This window comes from Hyperolius riggenbachi, chromosome 5, assembly GCF_040937935.1.
Source record: "Hyperolius riggenbachi isolate aHypRig1 chromosome 5, aHypRig1.pri, whole genome shotgun sequence".
In the NCBI taxonomy this organism is placed as follows: Eukaryota; Metazoa; Chordata; class Amphibia; order Anura; family Hyperoliidae; genus Hyperolius; species Hyperolius riggenbachi.
In genome coordinates this window covers 25,659,771-25,672,643 of record NC_090650.1, presented here as the reverse complement: position 1 = coordinate 25,672,643, position 12,873 = coordinate 25,659,771, and the positions used below count along the sequence as shown (strand labels likewise).

At 46.4% G+C, this 12,873-nt stretch overlaps 1 protein-coding gene across 1 annotated transcript in view; it reads left to right on the top strand.

The window, feature by feature from the left end:
- LOC137519570 (cell division protein ZipA-like) overlaps positions 1-10,527 on the top strand; it is a 28,350-nt gene extending 17,823 nt beyond the window's left edge. The window contains exon 2 of the mRNA XM_068238545.1: positions 8,160-10,527. Coding sequence (XP_068094646.1) covers positions 8,160-8,561 — 402 coding nt within the window. The 3' untranslated portion in view covers positions 8,562-10,527. The remainder of the gene's footprint in view (positions 1-8,159) is intronic.
- Positions 10,528-12,873: the final 2,346 nt, after the last annotated feature.

The following is a 12,873-nucleotide window of genomic DNA, read 5'->3' as shown; positions in this document are numbered from 1 at the left end:
CAGTGAGGACACACCCCTGAGGCGGTATATATTGATTTTGGAAAGCTGAGCATAGGTCATGACCTTTGACTGGTATTTTTGGATAAAGTTATTCTTGACCTTTTTACCTTTGGCAAATATTACACCATTTGCCTCGTTCATCCGCTTTATTGAGCAGTGATAACTGTGCTAAAATTAGAGGTTCTCAAACCAGTTCTGGGGCCTCGCCAGTGCGACGCGTTTTATGGATTTCCTCTTAGCAGAGGTGAGCTCATCACCGATCAGAATGATTAACTGGATTTTCCTGTGCGGAGAGTCAGGAAACCTGCACTGCTGGCGCCGAGGACAGGATTGGCATACACGGTATTTAAAGTGTGTCTGCAGGGAATAGATAAAAAAAAAAAACCTCAATTTGTATAAGAGGATACCTAAAGGGTACCGGAGTGGCGTAACAATCACCCCTGGGACCCCCACCATCTCAGGGGGGCACGGGGGTTTGGGGGCCCCTCCTACTCCCTCTACCAAATCACAAGTGCAGCCAATTAGCAAAAAAACGCACAATGCAGAGTAACGAACGGGGTAATTTTTTCCTGCTTCCACACCTGCTTCATAGCAGAATCATGTCTGTTGCCATTTGCCAGCTCCCGATCACGTGACCCGTATAGGATTTGAGGACAAAGGGAGCCCCATTCTATTATCTTTGCAGTTGGGGCCCTATTAACTCTAGTTACGCCCCTGGGAGCATTGCTTGTGTAAAAACACCAACATATAGCAGAACCAAACCCAAGCAAGCAGTTAAAGAGAATCTGAAGCCAGATTAAAAATGGCTTTTTAGCTTATATTCAGCAGGGGCATGTTTGCCCCTGCTAAAACGCCGCTATCCCGCGGCATAATGAGGGGTCTTTACCCCCCAAATCCTCCCTGCAAAAACCACGACTTTCTTGGCCGTGGATTTTGCTGCCCTGTGCGCTTCCGTGTGAGGCAGAGCTATGAGCCGCAGCCCTGCCTCACACGCAGTGGCGGCTCCAGGAATTTTTTTTAGGGGGTGCTATGCAGGTGCTGGACCAATTTCTGGGGGAGCTGACGACCGCGGCAAAAATGGGTGTGGCTACAACCTGCGGCGTGCAAAGCGCGCCGCGGCGAAAAAATGGGCGTGGTCATGACCGAATGAGGGCGGGGCTAACTGTAATTTAAAGTGAACCCAGGGTGAGAGTGATATGGTGGTTGCCATATTTATTTCCTTTTAAACAATTCTAGTTGCCTGGCAGCCCTGCTGATCTATTTGGCTGTAGTAGTGAACTGAATTACACCAGAAACAAGCATGCAGCTAATCTTGTCAGTTCTGACAATATTGTCAGAAACCCCTGACCTGCTGCATGCTTGTTCAGGGTCTATGGTTGAAAGAATAAGAGGCAGAGGACCAGCACGGCAGCCAGGCAACTGGTATTGCTTAAAGGGAGATAAATATGGCAGCCTCAATATTATTCTCACCTCGGGTTCCCTTTAAAAGTGCAATGCAAAGACAGAGGGCTCAAGTTTTGGTGACTCTTTCCCCAGAAAATTCACATAATTGTGCAGGTTTTCTCAAGAAAATACACGTAATGTGAGCAGATTTTAACAAAAAACACGTCCAATGACCCCAATATGCACAATCGTTATCAGATATGGCCCCAATATGCACAATCGTTATCAGATATGGCCCCAATATGCACAATCGTTATCAGATATGGCCCCAATATGCACAATCGGTAGCAGATATGGCCCCAATATGCACAATCGGTAGCAGATATGACCCCAATATGCACAATCGGTAGCAGATATGGTCCCAATATGCACAATCGGTAGCAGATATGACCCCAATATGCACAATCGGTAGCAGATATGACCCCAATATGCACAATCGGTAGCAGATATGACCCCAATATGCACAATCGGTAGCAGATATGACCCCAATATGCACAATCGGTAGCAGATATGACCCCAATATGCACAATCGGTAGCAGATATGACCCCAATATGCACAATCGGTAGCAGATATGACCCCAATATGCACAATCGGTAGCAGATATGACCCCAATATGCACAATCGGTAGCAGATATGACCCCAATATGCACAATCGGTAGCAGATATGACCCCAATATGCACAATCGGTAGCAGATATGACCCCAATATGCACAATCCGTAGCAGATATGACCCCAATATGCACAATCCGTAGCAGATATGACCCCAATATGCACAATCCGTAGCAGATATGACCCCAATATGCACAATCCGTAGCAGATATGACCCCAATATGCACAATCCGTAGCAGATATGACCCCAATATGCACAATCCGTAGCAGATATGACCCCAATATGCACAATCCGTAGCAGATATGACCCCAATATGCACAATCCGTAGCAGATATGACCCCAATATGCACAATCCGTAGCAGATATGACCCCAATATGCACAATCCGTAGCAGATATGACCCCAATATGCACAATCCGTAGCAGATATGACCCCAATAAGCACCACCTGAAAAAGAAAAGAAAAACCCATTTACTCACCTACAGCCAGAAGACCTTCTTTCCCGACCTCCTGTCCCGACCTCCTTGTGGCGAGCAGCGCCCACACGCCCACGATCATCTTCCTTCCCGACGTCACGACGAGACTTCCTGCCTGCATGCAGAGAGCAGGGCTACGGGAAAATGGCCGCCCGAAGCCATGCACTGCAGACTCGAAGTCTGCAGAGCAGGGCTCCGGGCGGCCATCTTACCGTAGCCCTGCCTGCTGCTCCGTGCTGCCGCTGTGTGAACTGACTTGGCGTCTTTTAGACGCCTGAAGTCAGTTCACTCCAGGGGGTGCTTTGGGGGTGCTTGGACAATTCTAGGGGGTGCTCGAGCAACCCCTTGCACCCCCCTGGCGCCGCCCCTGCTCACACGCGTCTGTCAGCGCATATCTCCACCTCTCCCCCGCCCCTCTTAGCCAAGGCAGACTGAGAGGGGCGGGGGAAAGGCGGAGATCCGTGGCTGACAGATGCCTGTGAGGTAGGGCTGCAGCTCATAGCTCTGCCTCACACAGAAGCGCTCCCCGGGCACCACGGAGGGGATTTGGGAGGTAAAGAAACCTCGTTATGCCGCGGGATAGAGGCATTTTAGCAGGGGTAAACATGCCCCTGCTGAATATAAGCTAAAAAGCCATTTTTAATCTGGCTTCAGATTCTCTTTAATGCGGAGGAAAGAAGTAAGCCTGATGGTGTATTCAGCGTAGTCCTTCCTCTGAGACCAAATATAAGGAAAAGGAAGTCAGCATGAAACAGATGTTAAAGTCGATCCGAGATAAACTTTTACTCATTGCATAAATGTGTTCCTTTCATATAGTTTTTAGGGCATTCCTTAAGCCAAATACTCGTTTGTTTTGTTTTAATACTCTAATTTCCTATAAACTAAACAAGCCTCGCTCACAGCTCCTTTTGTGCCTTGGCACTGTAGCAAGGGCTTATGGGAGCTCAGTCTGGGCAGGAGGAGGAGGAGGAGGTTACTAGCCATTGATTTCAGAGGCAGAGGGGAGGGAGGAGAAGAGGGACCTGAATTTACACATAGACAAGCTGATAGCATCTCCAGCCCTCAGCATGTGACAATGTGACAAACAGAACATGGCTGCCCTCATTGTATCAACACTGGATAGTCTAGAAGCATCCTCATTGCCCCCACTGCTGCCACGTATGAAGCCCCGAAACAAGAGCTTATCAGATATGATATTATGGCCATGCTCCCTGCTGTGTATGAGCGCAGCCGTACTGCACCTGCCCGAGTACAACCGTGCCTTTGCAGTAAGCCGGATACACTCATGCAGGGGTGGTTCTTCCATGAAGCAACATTAATTACCTGCTTCAGGGCGGCAACAATTAGAGAGCGGTAAGAGGTGGCTCCTCTCCCCAAATGTCCCCCTCCTCGCACTCCTCGTCTCTCCTTCCCTAGATGACAAAGGGGACCCTGCGGGGCCCCGAAACGACTCGTTGGTTGTGGAATGGTGTGTCACGTTTTCTGAATAAACAGAACATGGTAAATTAGAGTGTGCGGACCTTCTGGAGTTTTTCGTGGATTACAAATATTGGTCCAGCACCTCACCAGTGGTGTGCGATTTCTCTCTCTGTGCTCTTCACTCACCTGCTCTCAGTGTCCCAGCGATGGGATCTCCGTCTGCCCGTCCAGCGTCCTGTATCCATGGCTACATGTCATTGGGTGGCCACTGCATCTTAGACAGAATTGACATCTACAGCGGTGCCTCATGTGACCTGTTACATGCTGCCGGGTCACATGAGGCACCGCTGTAGACAGAGACGAAGCAGGACTTCACGTGTGGCTGGTGATCCCATCGCTAATCTGCTGGGAGTGGGTAAATGACGTGGCGCCGGTGCAGCACATACCCGGCATGGAGGAGATGCTGTCTTAGAGGAAGCACAGGGAGGTAAGTGTGGTGTCAGTGGCTGCAATGCACAGCCCGATGTGTCTCTCCTCTCCGGTCTGGCATTGCATCCACAAAATATATTCACCCTAGTAGCAAGAAGTCTGGAACTGACCTTGCAGTCAGAGCCAGAGGGTCACGGGCACCGGCTGTTGGGGGGGGGGGGAGGAGGGGAAAACGATATAGGAAACCTCTGGAGGATCCAGTATCTGTATTTTGTTGCAAGTTTGGTCTTGGGATCCAAGCACCTATTTATCATGATATACAGTATATAAAATGAAACCCCCCAATTCCCAGGGAGGTTTGTAAATGGAGTGTACCATGGTGATGGTGGGAAGTCATGGGAAGTCATGCTCCCTAAACCTCTGGCTCCTGGGAAACCCACTGGTGCTGGAGATTGAAGCTTCTGGCGGTGTGTCCCATGTCTCCGACTGCTGCAATGCTTGCTGTGAGATGTACTTACATATAAATCCCAGCATGCATTGCCGTGGCCATAAGCACGACCACTCACTCTGGACGATCCAGAGGCTTCCCATTACTGAGGTAAGTATGTACATTTTTTATTGTTTATTTCGATTTTACTTGGTAGCGCACCCAGGCTATGCATATGCATAGGCTAGGATTTAGTTAGTGTTAGGTCCCCTCCCATAGGGGGATGACTTCTCCGCAGTGGGAGGGACGAGTACTTAACAAGTTGCATGCAAGCTGTTACAGGAAACCAACATCCTTCAGTGGTAGACAGGTCATGTGTATGCTCGGTGTGTATTATATCCCACAAGTGGGGCCTGCACTCTTTTGCGGGTAGGCACTTGTCTGTTTTTAAGTAGCGCTGTTTATTTCCTTGCTATGTACTAATTTATTTCGTTTTTGGTCAGCTGCTCCCACTTAGCAGCCTTGCTTTTGGTGTATATGCAGAGCTTCTGTTTGGGTTCAAGGTGCGTTTGTAGTTTCTGGGGGGGCTCAGCGCACCTCTGATTGGAGGCCATTCGGAGGCGGCCTGGTGATGCGCTGATCCACCTTTTGCACATTTTTTTATGGTGACTCAAGGGTCCCTTTAATGCTGGGAATACACGGGTCGATTCTGTGTCCGATCGTTTTTTCCGCTCGATACTGCACTCGATTCCCTTATATTCACTCATTTTTTCATATCTTTTTCCATTCAAATCGAGCGCAGAATCGATCGGGAGCAATATCAGACATTAGGGATTTTATCAATCGGATCCATCTATCGCACGGAAAATCATACCGTGTGTACCCAGCATTAAGGTGCCCATACACTTATAGATTTGCAGCAGATTAAACCATCAGATAGATTTCTGTCAGATGCCTATCAGGTCGAATCTGGCAGGAATGTATCTGATGTGTGCCACACAGTAGGAATCGAATGTCAATAGTTTTCAGAATGAAATCGATTGAAATTCGATCGAAATCCAGTGTTGCACCATTCGATCCAATGCAACCCTATGGGCCACCCAGATTTTCCGTCCGGACCAAACGATCAAACCGATCGAAATCGGCCGAAAATCGATCGTTCTGCCAATCGATCATGCTTTCTGCTGCATCGAATTCTAGTCAATTGGATCAAAATGGTCGATGATGGCTAAAATCGACCAGTGTATGGGCCCCTTAAGATTGATTTTCTGTAGAGAAGGGTCATTATCTCTGGTGCATTGTCTTCTGGTTATCTCCTGCTGAATAGAACAATGCCTAATAATTGCTCGGCAGATAGATGGTTAGATAGATAATTTCCAACATGGCAGGTTCGTTTTTCTTTATCAATCGAGCCGCTGATGGCTTGATTGATAATTTCCGATGTGTCCGATACCCCGCCGGATCGATTCTGCGTTAGATCTCCGCGGGCGGACAATGGAAAGAAAACGAGCGGAAGATAAGGAGCCCCCGCGGGCACGAGCCGGCGTCTTATCGAGCCGCCAGATCGCACTGTGTATTCCCAGCATTACATGGGTCGATTATGGCGCTCGATTCTGCGCCCGATCGTTTTGCTTGCTCAATTCTCTTATCTTCCGCTGATTTTTCTTATCTTTTTTCAATTCACTTCAATGGTGAATCGAGCTGCAAAACAATTGAACGGTGATCAGACATGTCTGAAATTATCTATCGAGCCATCTTAATGGCTCAGAATCGAGCCGTGTATTCCCAGCATTACCCATCAGCAGCTTCAATAGAGTTATCTCGTTTTCTCTATACAAATGCTTTTGACCTCAGTCGCCAAAACTCGTTGTGCTGTAAATACTTGGAATGCTTTCATGTCTCTCTCCTAGCAGAAGTCCCCTGTTATTGTCTCACACTGGCCCCTAGTGACAAGTGACCGTAAATACACATTACGGCAGTACTAATCAGAAGCAAGAAAAAAAAATCTGCTAAAATTGGCCTGGAGTACTTGCAAGCCTCAAAATAAATTGGCTGCTAAAGAGTTAAGGTTTACATCATCACCCCCCCAATTCTGTGTAACAGGCAGAGAGGCCACCCAATGACAGATCCTTGTTTGCCATATGCCCTTTGCAGCCCAAGTCCCCAGAGAAAGAGATAAATGTGTTTGCCTATTGTGAACTTTGGAACGCTCTAGGCCCATCTGCTCAATGTCAATAGGGCTGCACAGCACAATAAATACCCCTGCCCATACATCGTCTGTTCTGTTCAGATGTGTGACCTGCGATTGGCAGGCCTGGTATCTGGGTGTGTCCCCTGCCTTGAGTCACGCACGCTGTCAGCTCTTCTGCATATTTTCGCAGTGTGTAACAATGTCACAGAGAGAGGCGTGGAGGGACTGAGGACAACTAGAAGAATGACAAAAATGCAGCACGAAACTATGGAAGCAATTTTAGAAACAAATATTTTGCAACTTGAGGAGTGGAAAACATTTGTGGAATGCTGAGTAGAAGTGAGGCAAGTTTTGCACAAAAATTAATTTGCAATGAAAACTGTCGCTCTGCTCTCACTTTAATTTAAAGAGAACCAGAGGCCATCCTAAGGTTAAAAACCAGAGCAGGATTATCCACCTGGCAGCCTAGGCAAGAGCTTGGGGCCTAGTGTGTGTCAAGCGGCCCACCTGCCACCTTCTTTGACCTCTCTCTATATCAGCTTACCATAAGGACCACAAGGGGGCTCCAAATCTACTACCTTGCCTAGGGCCACAATAAAGCAGAATGAAACCCAGCATTTCTTCTTTGCTCTAATAGATTATTTACAGCATATTATATACAACCAGCATTTTTTTTTTACTAGAACAGCATTCAAAGGGTTAAACACAGGCCTTGGAAGCTCCCCTGCAGGGAAAGTTGGACGCATCCGAACTGGAGATAATGTTATCTTGTGATTAATTGTATCAAGTGAGAAATGTAAACAAACCTTTCTCTGACACTGCAGGCTCAGCTGAAGACAGTGAGACAATCAGAAAACATCAGGGCTCTTTCACACTAGAGGCCTTTTTGGGCGTTTTACCGCCACAGCCATAGCTTGCGTTTTCCATGGTAAAATGAAAGTCCATAGACCACACACCGGCTTACTGTACAGGCGTGCCTTTACTTGCACAGGCACAGGCCACGCTCATTACTGAAGAGGCTCGTGGCCCCGATCCTCCCTGACGCCTCTTTATTCCCCACAAGTTCTATGGCAATAAACCAATTGTGGGTGTCTATTATTGTCATGTGATGCTGCTGTTGTATGATTTTCTGCCTAACGTTTCCAATTTTTTTCTTGTTAACAGGAAGACTCACCTCGTAAGCCCACTGAAGAAAAGAAGCCACCACCCCCTCCTCCTCCTCCTAAGCCCAAAAAGCCACCAGTCCAACTCCCAGCCCCACCAGTCCAACTCTCAGTCTCAGCCCCACCAGTCCAACTCTCATCCCCGCCAGTCCAACTCTCAGCCCCACCAGTCCAACTTCCAGCACCGGAAGAACAGAACAAGCCCAAGATGCCTCCCTTCGATCCCTGCAAAGCCATCATAGAGACCTCACCATATTACGTCTACTTCAAAATAGTGACCAAGCCAGAAGCAAAATACCCTCTGGAGGAAGATGTCAGGATGATGCTGAACGAGCTGGTGGTGGTGGACAAAGACATGCCCAAAACAGCCAAATACCGCAACTTCAGGACATATGTGCAGTGAACACAAAGGATCATGGGACATTTGACAAAAGTACTATGGGATACATGACGAGTGCACAGACATTGTTCTCATCTAGATGTTACAGCTCTAGACAAAACTTGGTCTACTTGATGTTTACAAGTAAATACGAGATGACTGCTGGAAACTATGACAGAATGACAGTCTATCCATCTTCCAACATCTAATCATATCTTGAATGTACTGTTCAGGAGGGAACCAGACCGCCAGCTCCAAAAGTGCCCCACATCTCAGAGAACTTTCCAATCATCACATCTCAAAATTCACTAACCTCAAATATCCTCAAGACCAAATGTTGTGGTTTACGGGGACCGCTAAACATTTATGAAAAATCATATTTTCATCTGATCTACAATATCCTGGTTTAAATAAGAAGAATTGGGAGATGAAGACAGATTTACACATCATTACTCTTGGATCTCCAGCTTTCCATGAGGGTCTGCAAGATGTACACAGCTCAAGAGAGAGTTTTAAACTTTTCTCGAGGGTGTCATTTCCACCACACAATTCTTATTATACTCATTAGGAATTTACATAGCACCATCATCTTCTGCAGCACTGTACAGAGTATGAAACAGAGATACATACAAATAAACACACTAGCACATAATTCCAAGTTAGTAGACAACATAATGTTTGTCACCAAGATATTGTACAGCAACGTACAAGATGCAAAGGGAAGAGAACCCAGCCCTTGCAAGCTCCCAAACTCAAGGAAGAAGTAGAAAAAAAGGTGTGGCAATATGTAAGGGGTGTATCCGTTTTGAGATTATATTCAGCAAGAAGCAAAGGTTTGGGGAATGATGGGGGTATTTTGGATTGGAATCCCAAAAGAGAGGAGAGGCCCATGAGAAATTCTGTATAGGTGAATGTGAGGAGGTGATTTTAGCGGAGGACAGAAGAAGGACGTGTGCATAGCAGAGGATGCAGTTGGGATGGTATTTGGAGACTAGAGAGGAAATCTAGGATTTTGAGGGAATCTTTGTAGGTTAGATTTAGGATGGTGAAGTGGATCCTCTGGTTAATTGGCAGCCATTAAAGAACTTAAAGAGCTTGTGATGACTATGTAATCTGTATGGTCCTTCTCCATAGCCTTTTCTCATTAGAACATATCTGAAGCACCACTGAGCCTTATCTTATGAGGTTCTTCATAAGGCTTAGAGAAAACAACCTCAGAATTTTTGAAGTTCTGTACACTTCTGCTTTGCCATTGCCAGTCAACTGTATAGATTGAATACAGATAGCACTGAATAAAATGTTGTTCTTGTATGGTCTATGGCCAGACTTCGGATAGGTTACTCTCATGATAAATAAAAATATGATTATTTTAAAACAATAACACTCCTCAGTCGACTGATGGACAGTTACTTAACTTCACCAGTAGCTTACTAAATGAAGCCTGGTGCACTGCATACCATCCTGGACTTAACCGGGGGTTGTTTGCCTATCTGTGAAACTACTGCCAGTACATAGTGTAGAATCAATTTTGTTTTTGTTTTTTTAACTCCAACGACTGTTTTTTTGTTTTGTTTTTTTAAATGGATGGTGTTAGGAGGGATTGAACACCCATCAGGTCAGGTATTCATCACTCTTTGTGGTCCCACTGGGGGGAAAGAAGTGAATGGGATTCTCCTTGATAGGGACACCGACAACAATAAAATCTGACAGAGATTCTTCTCTTCTACATCTGCTATCTAAATCTGAATATTTTGGCTGAAATTTCGCTTTACTATTATCATCAGATCGAAAGAGCTGAATTTTACACAGTATTCCGTACCCCGAAGACTGTAGCGTTTACCAATCAGTGTAAGATATTTTCTGATGACAAATAATTTATTTTTAAAAGAGGCTTTAATAAAAGTTAAAATTAAGAAAAATAAAACTACATTTTTGAAAAAAAGAAAATTATACTGTATGCCAAAATCAACATTGTAAAGTAATCACTTTAAGCTACTCAAAATTGTTTTATGTAAATAAAAGTGACATGTTAATCTAAATGTGTGATCATTTATTCTTTATTTTAGCCCATCCACACTTTCATTTTGTATCTGTCCATCCCTTCCCTGTAACCCCAACTAACTCTATAGTTGGACATTCTTTAACACACCCTCCCCCGCCTCCAGACACACCCCCAAGACACGCATAACATTCATGACAGAAAGATGCATTTTCACCACACTGATCGTTTCTATCAGTACTACTATTCCTTTATACATACTTTCATTTGAATATGATTAGTGACTCAATTGCAAGGATTTGAAAAAGCTTAACTACTTAAAGAGGCACTACAGCGAAAAACTGTAAAATTTAAAATATGTGCAAACATATACAAATAAGAAGTACATTTTTTTTCCAGAGTAAAATGAGCCATAAATTACATTTCTCCTATGTTGCTGTCACTTACAGTAGGTAGTAGAAATCTGACAGAAGTGGCAGGTTTTGGACGAGTCCATCTCTTTATAGGGGATTCTAAGGGATATATTTATTTTCAAAAGCACTTGGTGAATGACAGTTGCTCTGTCCAACTGCCAAAAAACTGCGTAGGGAGCAGGGAAACTGGCCAGCATCATTGTTTAAATCCTTTTTTCAGGAATATCTTTATAAAGAACTAGCCAACCCGCGTCGTAGCATACGCCACATCTATCTATCTATCTAATAGAGTACGTGCCTCAACCTTGAAGCAAGAAGAAGAAGTAGGCTTTCCATGAGAAAATGTATGCGTGCTCAAACACCAAGTTTAACCCTAGCAAGTCTGGCTTTGCAAATACGGCCTAATTGGCTATTCATGAGGCAATGCTCATGCAAATATGCATTTGCTTTCGCATGCCAAACTATGCAGGGTCCAAAAACCAATACCGCAAAGCGATCGCCCTGCGTGAATTAGTTCATGCTACATTAGCACTATCCAGGAGCGCCACGGGGAGGCTTCCCAATGCCCCCATACAACCGGGAAAAACAGGCACTTACCTTAACGTCCATTGCGTTCTGCTACATGCACATTAACTTGGGGGCACCACATTAGACAAGACAAGACAAGACAAATAACATTTATATTGCGCTTTTCTCCTTGCGGACTCAAAGCGCCAGATTAGAAAGGAGTGAAGTATGGGTCACCCCAAGCTTTAGAGCTCAGGGCTGGCTCACATACATACAACACTCCAGAGCAGGGGGGGGGGAGGACAGGCGCAGACAACTCACTCCAGGGCTCACACCCCCAGAGCAAGCCATCCACCACCATCCTCCAAAGGATACAACTGCAAAAAATGCTTTCCATGACAAAAATTATGCGTGCTCAAACACCAAGTTTAACCCTAGGTCTGGCTTTCCAAATCTGGCCTAATTGGCTTTTCATGAGGCAATGCTCATGCAAATATGCATTTGCTTTCGCATGCCAAACTATGCAGGGTCAAAAAACCAATACCGCAAAGCAGTCGCCCTGCGGGAATTAGTTCATGCTACATTAGCACTACCCAAGAGCGCCACGGGGAGGATTCCCAATGCCCCTTTTTATACAACCGGGGGGACCGTGGGGTCCCAGGCTCTCTCACTGCCTGGGAACCACAGCGGCACCCCGGATGGGGAGGCTGGGTGGCGCAGCCGCCCCCCCCAAGCGTGGCCAGCGCCGGGGAGAGCCGACCGCACCCACCTCCTAATATTAAAACAGGCACGTACCTTAACGTCCATTGCGTTCTGCTACATGCGCATTCATTTTCACATGGAAAGCATTTTGTGCAGTTTGTATCCTTTGGAGGCAGGTGGTGGATGGCTTGCTCCAGTGGTGTGAACCCTGGAGTGAGTTGTCTGCGCCTGTCCCCCCCCTCCCCCTCTGGAGTGCTGTATGTGAGCCAGCCCTGAGCTTTAAAGCTCGGGTGACCCATGCTTCTCTCCTTTCTCATGTGGTGCCCCAAAGTTAATGCTCATGTAGCAGAACACTATGGATGTTAAGGTAAGTGCCTGTTTTTAATATTGGGAGGTGGGTGCGGACGGCTCTCCCCGGCGCTGGCCACACTTGGGGGGGGTCGTCTGCGCCACCCAGTCTCCCCCTCCGGGGTGCCGCTGTGGTTCCCGGGCAGTGAGAGAGCCTGGGACCCTGCGGTCCCCCCGGTTGTATAAAAAGGGGGCATTGGGAATCCTCCCTGTGGTGCTCCTGAATAGTGCTAATGTAGCATGTAGCAGGGTGACCGCTTTGCGGTATTGGTTTGTGCATGCATTTGCATGAGCATACCTCCCAACATTTTAAAGCTAGGAATCGGGACACTTAGGCCACACCCCTAAACACGCCCCGCCCCCCGCC